General features: G+C 35.2%; 1 protein-coding gene across 2 annotated transcripts; it reads right to left on the bottom strand.

The window, feature by feature from the left end:
* Positions 1–573: 573 nt before the first annotated feature.
* On the bottom strand, positions 574–15,506 carry LOC111058652 (selenocysteine-specific elongation factor). 2 transcript variants are annotated; one of them, XM_039430114.1, is made up of 5 exons: positions 14,848–15,506; positions 8,247–8,416; positions 5,990–6,101; positions 3,835–3,995; positions 574–1,963 (listed from the first exon to the last, which is right to left on the bottom strand). In XM_039430114.1, the coding sequence occupies exons 1-5, from the start codon at positions 15,122–15,124 to the stop codon at positions 728–730; spliced, it is 1,956 nt and encodes a 651-aa protein (XP_039286048.1). In that variant the 5' UTR covers positions 15,125–15,506; the 3' UTR covers positions 574–727. The 2 variants fall into 2 exon arrangements, with proteins under 2 accessions (XP_039286048.1, XP_022201896.2); XM_022346204.2 differs by lacking the exon at positions 8,247–8,416 and adding an exon at positions 12,384–12,553 and having other exon boundaries at positions 14,848–15,500.
* Positions 15,507–15,834: the final 328 nt, after the last annotated feature.

Genomic DNA, 15,834 nt, shown 5'->3' with positions numbered 1-15,834 from the left:
TACACAGAGTGTTTCAGAGAAACGGGAAATTTTGAAAGTTAAATAATTTCAAGAAAAACAAATCTTTAAATAAAGATTTTCATATCATTCAATAGTAAAAATAATGCCATTTTAGAATAAATAATACCGTAACATTTATTTTTTGAAGATGACATCTTGCAGATGTATTCCTTTTCTACGCAAACAATCCTGTAGTCTCTTCATCACATTGTCCATGCATGGTTTGACGTAACATTACAACTGGAATTTGAAATCGCTTCTCGAATATCTGCTTGCAGAATTGAAAGCCAAGATTCGAGAAGTGATTTCAAATTCCAGTTGTGATGCTACGTCAAACCATGCATGGACAATGTGATGAAGAGACTACAGGAATGTTTGCGTAGAAAAGGAATACATCTGCAAGATGTATTCTTTGAAAATTAAATTTCACGGTTATTATTTATTCTGAAATGGCATTATTTTTACTATTGAATGATATGAAAAACTTTATTTAAAGATTTGTTTTACTTGAAATTGTTTAACTTTCAAAATTTCCCGTTATTTATTTAGCGTATGGCAGATACATAACACATATAAAGCTCATGAGTCTCAAATGTCTACATATACACTATATTTTTTCAATTTCTTCAAGATGTTGTGTAGTTTTTGGTCAGAACATAAATTCCCCGTTTCTCTGAAACACTCTGTACCATGGGATATTCACTTATGCAATGTTTCCTCTATGATTTCACTGTGTAATCTTCTTAGAAGAATCGTATTTAAACTTTTTGAAACACATCGTAAATCTGACAGGCTCCAAATTCATCCCCTCTTTTACATCACTTACATCACATACCTTACTTTTCTTCTTCTTCCCCTCAACCCTACTCACTGTCTCCTCCTTCAACCCACCCCTAACACAAATCTTCACCTTGCCACTCAGCCCAAAACCGCCCTCAATCCTCCCAACCTCCCCTGTTGAAAACTGCACCTCCAGCCCTACAAACTGCCCCAAATTCGTCTCTTTTTTGAAAATATTCCTTCCAATCACTGTGTACCTATCTACCACCCTATCAACCGTTCCCACTTTGGATTTTAAGCTGAACACTTTCAAACTAGGTAAATCAGTTTGGGGGTAGTTTTTACTAGTAAACCCCCAAATTAAACCACCCCAAAACGCAAGTCTACAGTTGTTTTTATGCATATCCATATCCAATCTTGACCCTATCACTAAACTGTTGGGGGTAGTTAGTACGGGGGTTTCAAATTCTATCAAAACAAAATGTTGTAACTTAGTTTCATTGCGGTTCATATCTGGGTTATTTTTATCAACAACATGGCAATACTCCTTGATGTACAAGTATTCTTTATCCATATCATATACAACTTCTTGGGGATTCGAAATACTATTTTCTGAATCACCAAAAGTTTGTGAATTAGCAACAGAATGTTGTGAATTGGCAACACTTGCCTCTGAATTCTTAAAAAGATTTTGTGAATTACTAACATTACGTTGAGTATTAAATGTATCATTAGAATTACCAACATTATCTTGGGTATTACAAACATTATCTTTTGAATTACCAACACTATCTTGGGTATTACAAACTTCACTCTTCGAACTACGAATATTATCTTGTGATTTTACAGTAACATCTTTCAAATCATTATCACCTTGTGAATGACAAACCCGGAAAATCGTGATCCTACCTATTACAGTCTCATAGCCGATACTGATATGGAATTTAGAGTTGGATCTGAGGTTGGATTTGAAGTATTTGATGACATTTAGCGGTATAATGGCGGCGTGGAGAGTTGACGAGTAGGATGGTGCACAAATGATGCCTCGCTCGAGGTGGTTGGAGTCAAGCTGCTTGACACAAATGCCCAGGCGATCGCCTTGGTGCGCGGAGGTGACATTTTGGTGGAACATTTGCATCGACTTCACTTTCTTCTCCAGTTTCAGCGAGGGAATTTCTATCACCTGCAACAAGAATATTGATCAAACATTATTGTTGAGTCAGCCATAACTTATTCAAAAGGTAAATGCAATTTCAATTAATTTTGAGTGACAAAATATAACATTAATATCCAACGATAGCCAAGTTGCACAAAAGTCTGTTAAACTTCAACAGAGATTAAACTTCACGAGAACTAATTCTCAAAGAAGACTTGGTTTGAAACAGGTCACAAAAGTTTGTTAAATTTTAACGCTGGTTAAATGAAACGAGGCCCAATCAGAGAAGGCTTCTTTGAAAAGGCATTTGAAGTTTAACAAATTTCAAGCAACCGTTCCTATAAGTTCTGAAACAAAGCTGTTTGAATAAACCAGCTCATTTATTATTTCTATTTTCTACAATTATAAATTCCTCACAGTTCAGTGAATCCCAACAAATATATTATGACTAAATATACCAATTAAAATTAGTGTGCTGTAATAAAATTTAAATACCACAATTCACAAGCACAATTTATTTATTCATTTATTGTATAAAACACTATAATCATAATACAATTATGACATTGGAGGAAAACTAGGCTGAGCCTGTACTATTTCTCTCCAAAAATTTTGATAAAATGCTAATTGCATTGATGTTACTTATGAATTATAAAGAATACGGTACTTCCATTCTGATGTGAATAGAGTAGACAGTAGAGTACAAGAGGAAATATTGTTCCCATGAGTTGAAATGGGACTATTCACACTTTCAGTTTGTAGAGTAGATTAAGCTGCATTCCCACAAATCAGTATCAGTGACCAATACAGTAATAATATTATTCCTATAAGTTCTTATGAGACTATACATACTCGCTCGGCCGGGCTGAGTGAGAATAGTCCCATTAAAACACATAGGAATTATATTCACACTATGCCTGTTACTTTCACCATAGAGAAAAACATAGCATAAGAATATAGTATCTAATGCTATGGGGCGTTTATGTTTCAAATCTCAAGCTGACAGTCCTTTAGTGAGGTCCACGTTATAATGGTAGTGTTTGATTAGCAATGGTATTGCAGTCCTTGTCTATCATTCAACAAAACGGATAGCGCTATCTCTTCCTCGCTTTGCTCTGTTGCCAGATCGTCTTTTAACAATGTAAAATTATAATTAATTTAACAAAATACTTCATCCTAATTATGTAAATTCATTATGAAATTATTATTTATTGCTTGATAAAATATAATTTATTATTTTGAACGAGAATGAACAGTTAATATTACATCAATAAACCTGTATCAGCTACCGTCTATAGAAGGCATTGACAAGACAGAGGATCGGCAACGTTGTTCTTCTATCTTTCTCCACTGCCATCATAACGTGGACCTCACTGTAGACTGTCTAAATTTTAGTTCGGGGTTGAAGCAGATTTGGTCGAATGCCTGTTATGTTTTTAACCTGAATTGTGAACGAGAATGAACAGTTAATATTAAATTGATAAACCTGTATCAGCTACCGTCTATAGAAGGCATTGACAAGACAGAGGATCGGCAACGTTGTCCTCCTATCTTTCTTCACTGCCATCATAACGTGGACGTCACTATAGACTGTCTAAATTTTAGTTCGGGGTTGAAGCAGATTTGGTCGAATGCCTGTTATGTTTTTAACCTGAATTGTGAACGAGAATGAACAGTTAATATCAAATTGATAAACCTGTATCAGCTACCGTCGAAAGAAGGCATTGACAAGACAGAGGATCGGCAACGTTGTCCTCCTATATTTCTTCACGGCCATCATAACGTGGACGTCACTATAGTAGGACTATCGGCTCGAGTGAATAGTGAACTTTGTAACAATAACGTCCTATAACATCGGATATCTTCTTATGCTACCTTCTCCCTAGGAATGTACTTACATCTCCCACCGACACACTTCCTTGTAGGACAGTGCCTGTGATCACCGTACCCTGGCCTCGAATTCCAAAGCAGTGATCCACTGCGAACAGGAAAGGCTTCAAAGGACTTCGTTCTGGAATCACTGCGTGTCTTTTCAGCACTTCTATCAAGCTATCTATCCCTGAAAACGACACAAAAATAGTAAGTTAAGCACAGACAATCATGTTTCGTGTACTGCAACAAGGAGTGCTAGTATTATTTCTAAAGTAAGATTTACATGTGGATTAGAATCCCAAAAACCTACAAAAAATGACATAGAGAAAATAATATTGAATAAGAAGATCATGGTATAGGGCGTTTCTGTTATAAATTTCACTGTTCACTCGAAATGCTTTACTCCGATGGGTTGCAGCGTTTATGAGTACTAGTTCTGTGATGAAAAATAAACCACCTGGTCTTTCTAGTTCAGTTCGTACTCCTGAAAATGTAGACCGAGTCAGTGTCGTCGAGTCGATCGTCTAGAACTAGTAACAACTGCCGTTCTGACTCGGTCTACACTTTCCGGGGAACGGGGAAGACCAGGTGGTTTCTTTTTCATCACAGAACTAGTACTCCTAAACGCTGCAACCCATCGGAGTACAGTATTTCGATCGGGCATTGCACCTCGACCCTCTACTCTAAAATATTGACGAAAAAGCGTTGCACTGTGACTACAGATTCATTGTTTCTGAAAAAAAAACTGCTCAACAGTGAACACACGATGTTGTACGTTCCAACGCTCATAGCAACTGAAATGGCATGGTATGGGTCGTCTGCCAACATTCGTTCCAGGGCAATACTCTCACCCGTTGACGAGTACTGGCTGTTCGAAAAACATGCGTTTCCTCTGCACAACTCTGTATCATGATAAATTTTCATAATAATTAAGATGAAATAACTTGTTAGGATTATTAATTCTACATTGTTGAAAGACTTGATCTGGCAACAGAGCAAAGCGTGAAAGAGATAGCGCTATCCGCTTTGTTGAATGATATAAAAGGATAGCAATACCATTGCTAATCAAACACTGCCATTATAACGTGGACCTAACTATAGTTCTTTTCTCTTCTATTCTTCTTCTACTACACTTCTTCTTCGTCTGTCTTCTTCTTCTTCCTCTTCTTCTTCTTCTCCTTATCCTTCTTCTTTTTGGTGAAGCTGTGTGACGCTGGTAGTCTCTCATACTGTGCCGTTCTTACACTCTCACCTCAACAAAACAGTAATAAGAAGGCAGTAGACGACAGAGATCGGCTTCAGTTTCTTGTTATAGGTATTATTATAATATGACCTACCATGGGATATCTTCTTATGCTTTGTTTGGTATAGGGCGTTTAGGTTGTAAATTTCAAGCCGATAGTCCTATTAGTTGTTTTTGGTGAAGCTATGTGACACTGGTGATCTCTCATACTGTGCCGCTCGTACACTCTCACCAGGCAAAAACAGTAATGATCTGAATGCTTGACTGGTTTTGATGATTCTGTTCTATTCAATAAGCAAACCAGGATACTTGTCTTAACCTCATTGAGCTTCAGCTTCAGTTTGTATGCCAAAAACCATATCTATGGTTTGAACCAATACTAGTAGTTCTGTGAACAGTAGACCTCACGTAGTATTCTCATCCACAAGTACCTGATTGAAACTATAGACCTTATGGAAATACACCAATAGACTGGCTTCTCCACACATCTGTGTAATCACTTGTCAGCTGATTTATCATGAATAACTCTATAGTATGATTTCTACTCTAATATTGGCGTATGAAGGAGGCTCCTTTTTCCTTTTATATTATCCTTGAAATGCAAAATTTCCAAAAACCTTGTATATACGTCGACGCGCAATTAGAAAAGGAACATACCTGTCAAATTTCATGAAAATCTATTACCGCGTTTCGCCGTAAATGCGCAACATATAAACATTCAAACATTTAAACATTAAGAGAAATGCCAAACCGTCGACTTGAATCTTAGACCTCACTTCGCTCGGTCAATTATGATTTGTTTCAGCTTGTAAATACCGTGGTGATACAGTCACCCTTTCCGAAGACACCCTGGATATTCAGTGGAAGGATTTGGAAATATATTAATGAGATATTAAAGATAGATATTAAATAAATTTTGAGTAGATAAATAGTTTTACCAACTGGTATTTGAGCCGAGATGTCAGAGCCTCCGGGGTTGGCAGCCAGACTAACTATTGGCGAATCTTTGAAAACTGAGTCTCTCAAAGTCAGCTGCATTTTCTTTGACACCTAAAAAAATAGTTTTTATTATTATATGAGATTGATTCTATAAATAAAAAAAGAAATCAAGTATCCTTTTTAAAATTTTTTAGTCACAACATAAGTCACAGCTATATGATGCCATAATCTTGATAATGGCATCATATATAGCTGAAACATGTTGTGACTAAATAATTTTAAAAAGGATTTTTAGATTTCTATTTTTGACCGAACGTAGTGAGGTCTATGTTTCAACTCATATTTTCTTTCGTTTGTCTGTATGTGTGTAAAGCATTTACGGCCAAACGCGTTGATAGAATTCTATGATATTTGGCAGGAATATTCCTTTTTTAACTGCGCGTCGATGTATACACAAGGTTTTTTGAAATTTTGCATTTCAAGGATAATATGAAAGGAAACGGAATTTCCTCCATACTCCGATATCACTATATATTATCTACTTTGAAGATGGGATTAATCGTACTATAGAAATATTCATAAGAAGATTTCTGCCCAGAGCTATTCGCACTACCCTTGTCATGTCCTTGATAATGCCATTCTTTGATTATTGCTGCATCCCTTATAACGACATAACAAATGAGTTGAATGGTCGGCTCCAACGCTCATTAAACTATGCAGTCAGGTTCATATTTGATGCTAGGCGTTTCTCGCAAATCACTCCATTCTTCATGGAGTTGGGTTGGCTCAAATTGGATAAGCGTGGACAGTATTTTCTTCTTTGTCAAGTATATAAAATTCTGGTTATGAGGGAGGGCCCTACTTATCTAGCAGATGATTTCATCCGTCTTGTTGATGTCAATCCAGATCGCAACACGAGACCTCATTTGTATACCTTGCAGATTCCTATTCATCGCACTGCAAGATACAATTCTTCGTTTGTGGTCACTGCTGCAAGACTTTGGAATGCTATTCCTGAACATGTCATTTTTTCTGTTTCACTAAGCGTTTTCAAGGGGAGACTTTTCAAATTACTTTTGGAGGGCAACGAGTAGTTTTTTCTCTACAGTATTTTATTTCAATTTTTTTTGAGTTGGGGTTTCTTTGAGCGCGCGCGCGCGTGTGTGTGTGTGTGTATGTATATCTGTTAAGAAAATTTGAGTTATTTTATTTACTTAGTATTGATAGAATTTCATGTGTATTCTCATTTCTATTCTGTAAACAAATAGGTTCTACTCTTTGTTTCTAAAAGTTATACACTCATCTACATATTTATTTTCTGTTTCGAATAAGTCAATTGTTCATCTGTTTCCATTATAATGTAGTGCTAGTATGCAATGGGTCTTGCAAGACCATGCATTACATTGTCATTTGTGATAAAGAATCAATCAATAAAGAATCAATAATAAATCAGCTGACCAGTGGATTATTCATTGCATGCTTTACACAGATGTCTGGAGAAGCCGTACCCACAGATACTTGTAGATGAGAAAACTGCGAGAGGTCTACTGTTCACAGAACTACTAGTTATTTATATTCAAGAGTAGCCCTAAAGAAAAAAAGACTACGAGATTGATTGATTCTCTATCCATTCACTTTCATACAAGCAGCAATTTTTGGAAAAATATTATTACATTATAAAATAGATTATCTATCAATTCACACAAGTAACAAATATTCAACTAATTTTCTAGCTATTACACATTTATTTATTTATACATTGATACATGCAATATAATTCTCAACTATGAATGATTGGGAAAGGAACAACAGGCTTAAAGCCCAAAACTGTTCCTTTCCCAAATTTAGATAAAAATTGTCCAAAAATAGGTTATGTTTACTTGATTTTTGTCCAATTTTGAGTTCAACATACGAGTATTTATAAACTGGGAATTTAGAATTTGGAAAAGTTCAAATCCAAATTAAATAAGAATACTCAACTAAATCATCACTGATAATTGAAAATTTTAAAACCTTAAAAGAAACAGTTGAGCCGCGTTTACACCAAAGTTTTTAACAAAATGTTAATAACTCAATCTTTATAGATTCTATAAGATTGAACGGAACTTGACAAACACTTATGATCAGCATGTGTATGATAAGTTATGTTCAATCTGATAGAATCTATAAGGATTAAGTTATTAACATTTTGTTAATAACTTTGGTGTAAACGCATCTTTACCAAGGAGGTTACTGATTAACTTAAGATTGAGTTACCTTCTGGATAGTAGAAACACGTTTCTCTTCAGGTATCATGTCTATCTTATTAAGTACAACCACCATCCGGCTACAAGTGACCTCTCCAAGAACCAAACACTCGGCAGTCTGTGTTTGAATGCCTTTGCAGATATCCAGTACCAGAATTATCATGTCAGTTATCTGGGCACCTGAAAGTACACAGACCAAAGTTCGTAATTTTTATTTGCCACCTTTTAAGCTTTATTTTACAATGAACGGATTGAATTCTATATTCTACAGTACCAGATGTTCTTGACTCGAAAGTATTGCAAAAATGGAAGGTCCACATCTTTTAAGAATTATGCGCATGGTACTCCCGTTGGAAGGGTGACCGCTTGAATCAACTCCTCTAAAGTTGTAACTCATTCATGAGTTGTAAAATCGCTTCCTGGTGGTTTGGAACCCACCTTAAACTGTGAGTCCATCATCTTTACTTTAATTTACTTCTTCGGTCCTCCAAACGGTCCTATGGCCGAGGAGACGTCATGAATTCTGGATTAGTCCAGCATCTCTCATTATCATCCGCCTCATTACTCATGCACAATCCTAGAGCTCATGTGAGCATCACCCTCAGCCAAAAACAATTTATATTATAGATTAGACCGGAATCAGCAATCTTCTATAGAAGGCAGTGGCAAGGCAGAGAACTGACAAAGCTGTTCTTCTATCTTTCTCCACTGCCATTATAAAGTGGACTTCACCATAACAGTCTTTGTATTTCAACTATAATTAAATATAGTAATTAATTAATTACTATACTATAGTGAGGTCCACGTTATAATGGCAGTGGAGAAAACGTTGCCGATCCTCTGTCTTGTCAATGCCATCTATGGACGGTAACTGATACAGGTTTATTGATGTAATATTAACTGTAAATTCTCGTTGAAATAATCAATTATATTTTATTAATCAATAAATTAAATTTTTCAATAATTTCATGATGAATTTACATAATTAAGATGAAATATTTGTTAATTAATTATTGATTCTACATTGCTGAAGACGATCTGGCAACAGGGCAAAGCGAGAAAGAGATAGCACGATCCGCTTTGTTAACACTGCCATTATAATGGCAGTGTTTGATTAGCAATGGTATTGCTATCCTTGTCTATCATTCAACAAAGCGGATAGCGCTATCTCTCTCTGGCTCTGCTCTGTTACCAGATCTGCTTTTAACAATAAAAAAATGTATAATTAATTAACAAAATATTTCATCTTGATTATGAAAATTCATTATGAAGTCATTGAAAAATGAAATAATATAATTGATTATTTTAAACGAGAATGAACAATTGATATTATATTAATCAACTTGTATCAGCTAATGTCAAGATGTCATTGACAAGACAGTGAGGATCGGCAATATTGTTCTCCTATCGGGGGCACTTCAGTTTATGGGCCACCAAAAATTTGCACTTTTTCGCACATTGTTTGCAATATCTCAAAAACTACTGAAGTTACGAACCTGAAATTAGTTTCATTTGATTCCTCGTCAAATTTTACAAAAGATTGCACTAGTTTTAAACATATTGTAGCCATAAAAAAATTATTGAAAATAAAAATTGATATAAAAATTTTGAACTTTCCGCCATGTTTTTTCAGCTGATCCTTGGAAATCGACAACAATGTTAGGGGGCACTTTAGTTTATGGGCCGCGGAATCTAGCATTGAGACCAACGTAGATCGATAGAGGAGATCAATACGAGATCAACCATGTATGACATTGTTGTCGATTTCCAAGGATTAGCTGAAAAAACATGGCGGAAAGTTCAAAATTTTTTATATCAATTTTTATTTTTAATAATTTTTTTATGGCTAAAATATGTTTAAAACAAGTGCAATCTTATGTAAAATTTGACGAGGAATCCAATGAAACTAATTTCAGGTTCGTAACTTCAGTAGTTTTGAGATATTGCAAAAAATGTGCAGAAAAATGCAATTTTTTGCTTTAAAAAAGGTTAACTTGTTTTCATTATGCTTAATAGGTATTTTTAACTATTGGATTTAGTAGAATGATGAATTCTGAAGGAAAAATGTCCAGTCACTCGATAGCCTAAACTTGAAATTGTTGGAGATATTTGAGAAAAAACATGGCGGAAAGTTCAAAATTTTTATATAAATTTTTATTTTTAATTTTCTATGGCTGAAATATGTTTAAAACTAGTGCAATGTTATGTAAAATTTGACGAGGAATCCAATGAAACTAATTTCAGGTTCGTAACTTCAGTAGTTTTGAGATATAGCAAAAAATGTGCAGAAAATTGCAATTTTTTGCTTTAAAATAGGTTAACTTGTTTTCATGATGCTTAATAGGTATTTTTAACTATTGGATTTAGTGGAATGATGAATTCTAAAGAAAAAATGTCTAGTCACTCGATAGCCTAACCTATCCTAACCTAACCTAACCTAATCTAACCCAACCTAACCTAACCCAACCTAACCTAACCTAACCCACCTAACCTAACCTAATCTAACCCAACCTAACTTAACCCAACCTAACCTAACCCAACCTAACCTAACCCAACCTAACCCAACCTAACCTAATCTAACTAGCTAATCTAACCCAACCTAACCTAACCCACCAAACCTAACCCAACTAACCTAACCTAACCTAATCTAACCAACCTAACCTAACCTAACCTAACCTACCTAACCTAACCTAACCCAACCTAACCTAATCTAACCAACCTAACCTAACCCACCTAACCTAACCTAACCCAACCAAACCTACACTAACCCTAACCCAACCTAACCTAATCTAACCTAGCCTAATCTAACCCAACCTACCTAACCTAACCCAACCAACCTAACCTAACCAACCTAACCTAACCTAACCTAACCCTAACCCAACCTAACCTAATCTAACCTAGCCTAATCTAACCCAACCTACCTAACCCAACCAAACCTAACCCAACTAACCTAACCTAATCTAACCTAACCTAACCTAACCCAACCTAACCTAACCTAACCTAATCTAACCCAACCTAACCTAACCCAACCTACCTAACCTAACCCAACCTAACTAATCTAACCAACCTTACTTAACCCAACCTAACCTAACCCAACCAAACCTAACCTAACCCTAACCCAACCTAACCTAATCTAACCTAGCCTAATCTAACCCAACCTAACCTAACCCAACCAAACCTAACCCAACCTAACCTAACCTAATCTAACCCAACCAAACCTAACCTAACCTAACCCAACCTAACCTAACCTAACCTAACCTAACCTAACCTAATCTAACCAACCTAACCTAACCCAACCTAACCTAACCTAACCCAACCAAACCTAACCTAACCCTAACCCAACCTAACCTAATCTAACCAACCTAACCTAACCCAACCTAACCTAACCCAACCAAACCTAACCCAACCTAACCTAACCTAACCTAACCCAACCTAACCTAATCTAACCTAGCCTAATCTAACCCAACCTAACCTAACCTAACCAAACTAACCTAACCTAACCCAACCTAACCTAATCTAACCCAACTAACCTAACCCAACCTAACCTAACCTAACCCAACCAAACCTAACCTAACCCTAACCCAACCTAACCTAATCTAACCTAGCCTAATCTAACCCAACCTAACCTAACCCAACCAAACCTAACCCAACCTAACCTAACCTAACCTAACCTAACCCTAACCCAACCTAACCTAATCTAACCTAGCCTAATCTAACCCAACCTAACCTAACCCAACCAAACCTAACCCAACCTAACCTAACCTAATCTAACCTAACCTAACCTAACCCAACCTAACCTAACCTAACCTAATCTAACCCAACCTAACCTAACCCAACCTAACCTAACCTAACCCAACCTAACCTAATCTAACCCAACCTTACTTAACCCAACCTAACCTAACCCAACCAAACCTAACCTAACCCTAACCCAACCTAACCTAATCTAACCTAGCCTAATCTAACCCAACCTAACCTAACCCAACCAAACCTAACTTATGTTCAATATAATAGAATCTATAAGAATTAAGTTATTAACATTTTGTTTATAACTTTGGTGTAAACGCATCTTTACAAAGGAGGTTACTGATTAACTTGAGAATTTGTATTAAATGAGAGAAATAAAATCAATATTTTTTACTCAAAATACCTTCTGGATGATAGAAGCACGTTTATCTTCAGGTATCATGTCTATCTTATTAAGTACAACCACCATCCGGCTACAAGTGACCTCTCCAAGAACCAAACACTCGGCAGTCTGTGTTTGAATGCCTTTGCAGATATCCAGTACCAGAATTATCATGTCTATTATCTGGGCACCTGAAAGTACATAGAACAAAGTTTGTGATTTTTGTTTGCCATCTTTTAAGCTTAATTTTACAATGAACGGATTGAACTCTATATTCTACTGTGGATGTTCTTGACTCGAGAGTATTGCAAAAATGGAAGGTATTCATCATTTAAGAATCATGCGCATGGTACTCCCCTTGGAAGGGTGACCGCTTGAATCAACTCCTCTAAAGTTGTAACTCATTCATGAGTTGTAAAATCGCTTCCTGGTGGTTTGGAACCCACCTTAAACTGTGAGTCCATCATCTTTACTTTAATTTACTTCTTTGGTCCTCCAAACGGTCCTATGGCCGAGGAGACGTCATGAATTCTGGATTAGTCCAGCATCTCTCATTATCATCCGCCTCATTACTCATGCACAATCCTAGAGCTCATGTGAGCATCACCCTCAGCCAAAAACAAATTATATTATAGATTACACCGGAATCAGCAATCCTCTATAGAAGGCAGTGGCAAGGCAGAGAACTGACAAAGCTGTTCTTCTATCTTTCTCCACTGCCATTATAACGTGGACTTCACCATAACAGTCTTTGTATTTCAACTATAATTAAATATAGTAATTAATTACTATACTATAGTGAGGTCCACGTTATAATGGCAGTGGAGAAAGATAGGAGAAAAACGTTGCCGATCCTCTGTCTTGTCAATGCCATCTATGGACGGTAACTGATACAGATTTATTGATGTAATATTAACTGTAAATTCTCGTTTGAAATAATCAATTATATTTTATTAATCAATAATGAATTTACATAATTAAGATGAAATATTTTGTTAATTAATCATTAATTCTACATTGCTGAAAGACGATCTGGCAACAGGGCAAAGCGAGAAAGAGATAGCACGATCCGCTTTGTTAACACTGCCATTATAATGGCAGTGTTTGATTAGCAATGGTATTGCTATCCTTGTTTATCATTCAACAAAGCGGATAGCGCTATCTCTCTCTGGCTCTGCTCTGTTACCAGATCTGCTTTTAACAATAAAAAATTGATAATTAATTAACAAAATATTTCATCTTGATTATGAAAATTCATTATGAAGTCATTTAAAAATGAAATAATAAGTTATAATTGATTATTTTAAACGAGAATGAACAATTGATATTATATTAATCAACTTGTATCAGCTAATGTCAAGATGTCATTGACAAGACAGAGAACTGACAAAGCTGTTCTTCTATCTTTCTCCACTGCCATTATAACGTGGACTTCACCATAACAGTCTTTGTATTTCAACTATAATTAAATATAGTAATTAATTAATTACTATACTATAGTGAGGTCCACGTTATAATGGCAGTGGAGAAAACGTTGCCGATCCTCTGTCTTGTCAATGCCATCTATGGACGGTAACTGATACAGATTTATTGATGTAATATTAACTGTAAATTCTCGTTTGAAATAATCAATTATATTTTATTAATCAATAATGAATTTACATAATTAAGATGAAATATTTTGTTAATTAATCATTAATTCTACATTGCTGAAAGACGATCTGGCAACAGGGCAAAGCGAGAAAGAGATAGCACGATCCGCTTTGTCAACACTGCCATTATAATGGCAGTGTTTGATTAGCAATGGTATTGCTATCCTTGTTTATCATTCAACAAAGCGGATAGCGCTATCTCTCTCTGGCTCTGCTCTGTTACCAGATCTGCTTTTAACAATAAAAAATTGATAATTAATTAACAAAATATTTCATCTTGATTATGAAAATTCATTATGAAGTCATTTAAAAATGAAATAATAAGTTATAATTGATTATTTTAAACGAGAATGAACAATTGATATTATATTAATCAACTTGTATCAGCTAATGTCAAGATGTCATTGACAAGACAGTGAGGATCGGCAATATTGTTCTCCTATCGGGGGCACTTTAGTTTATGGGCCACCAAAAATTTGCACTTTTTCGCACATTGTTTGCAATATCTCAAAAACTACTGAAGTTACGAACCTGAAATTAGTTTCATTGGATTCCTCGTCAAATTTTACAAAAGATTGCACTAGTTTTAAACATATTGTAGCCATAAAAAAATTATTAAAAATAAAAATTGATAATAAAAATTTGAACTTTCCGCCATGTTTTTTCAGCTAATCCTTGGAAATCGACAACAATGTTATAGCCTACATGGTTGATCTCGTCTTGATCTCCTCTATCGATCTATGTATGTCTCAATGCTAGATTCCGCGGCCCATATACTAAAGTGCAGCCCAATAATTGATTACTACAAAATAAGTAACTTGATTTGAACTTACCACCAATAACTGTTCTCAAAAGCGATGCATGTCCAGGACAATCAACGAATGTAAATTGAAGATGTTTGAGTTTGTCATTTTGTCCTTTCAAATGATCTGGTATTGGACATTTTAGGGAGCTAAATCCTAGATCAATGGTTATACCGCGTTCCTGAGATTGTGGATTTTTGTCAAAAGATGCAGTGCTTGCTATTTGACTGATACGCTTTGCCAAAGATGTTTTACCACTATCAACATGTCCCAGAATCCCAACGTTCAAATTCAATGTATTTTCCATTATTTATTGAACAAAATATTTATTTATTGAGTAAAATAACAATGAATTGATAAAATTAGAAATTTTATCTTAATTTTTATTAGTTATAAATTGGTAGAATTTCAAAAAATAATCACTTTATTACAATCATTGTTACCCGAGTAACTTACAGTAATTTTGATATTATTCGAATAATTATAATCCAGCAACTATACCAAAGCATTGCATTAAAAATTTATTGACAATATAGTTTTTAACAAAGTTTACAGGTAAAATAAATTACTAATTAAATTGTTTGAACTATTTAAAGAACGTTTTCTATCAGCATGACAGTCACAAGTAAACACACGAACAAATCGAACATAACCTCTAAAAACTTTTTGAAGTGAAAGTGAAAATTTCGACTTAAGATGTATCTAACTTTTGAGATCGACTCTTCAAAATATCGATAGCACAGCTATCGAGAGTTGACTGTTTCGAGAGTTTTTCATATGGTCCAATGCAGACTTTTCATGGTGAAAAATATTGGGAAAGTCTGGGAAAAGAGAGTCCCAATGATTTGTAGGAATTAAGCGATGATTTCATGACGTGTTGATAGAAAGTGCTTGAGATTAAGTGAATTGTTCTCTTATCACTGAAACAAATGTGTTTCTAATGTAAATTTTACAATTTACTGCAAAAATACATTTCTATGATCAATAAAATATGAAGAGGAAATCCAGCTCAATGTT

This window comes from Nilaparvata lugens, chromosome 6, assembly GCF_014356525.2.
Source record: "Nilaparvata lugens isolate BPH chromosome 6, ASM1435652v1, whole genome shotgun sequence".
Classification (NCBI taxonomy): Eukaryota; Metazoa; Arthropoda; class Insecta; order Hemiptera; family Delphacidae; genus Nilaparvata; species Nilaparvata lugens.
The sequence above is the reverse complement of the archived record's forward strand: the minus strand, read 5'-3'. Positions and strand labels throughout refer to the sequence as shown.

Excerpts from the sequence above, each read along its gene's own strand:
- LOC111058652 (XM_039430114.1), bottom strand. The coding sequence starts at position 15,124 with ATGGAAAATACATTGAATTTGAACGTTGGGATTCTGGGACATGTTGAT. Across the intron at positions 6,102-8,246 it reads GTGTTTCTACTATCCAGAAG|GTGTCAAAGAAAATGCAGCT; the intron begins GTAACTCAATCT and ends CTATTTTTTTAG. Across the intron at positions 3,996-5,989 it reads CTCGGCTCAAATACCAGTTG|GGATAGATAGCTTGATAGAA; the intron begins GTAAAACTATTT and ends TGTCGTTTTCAG.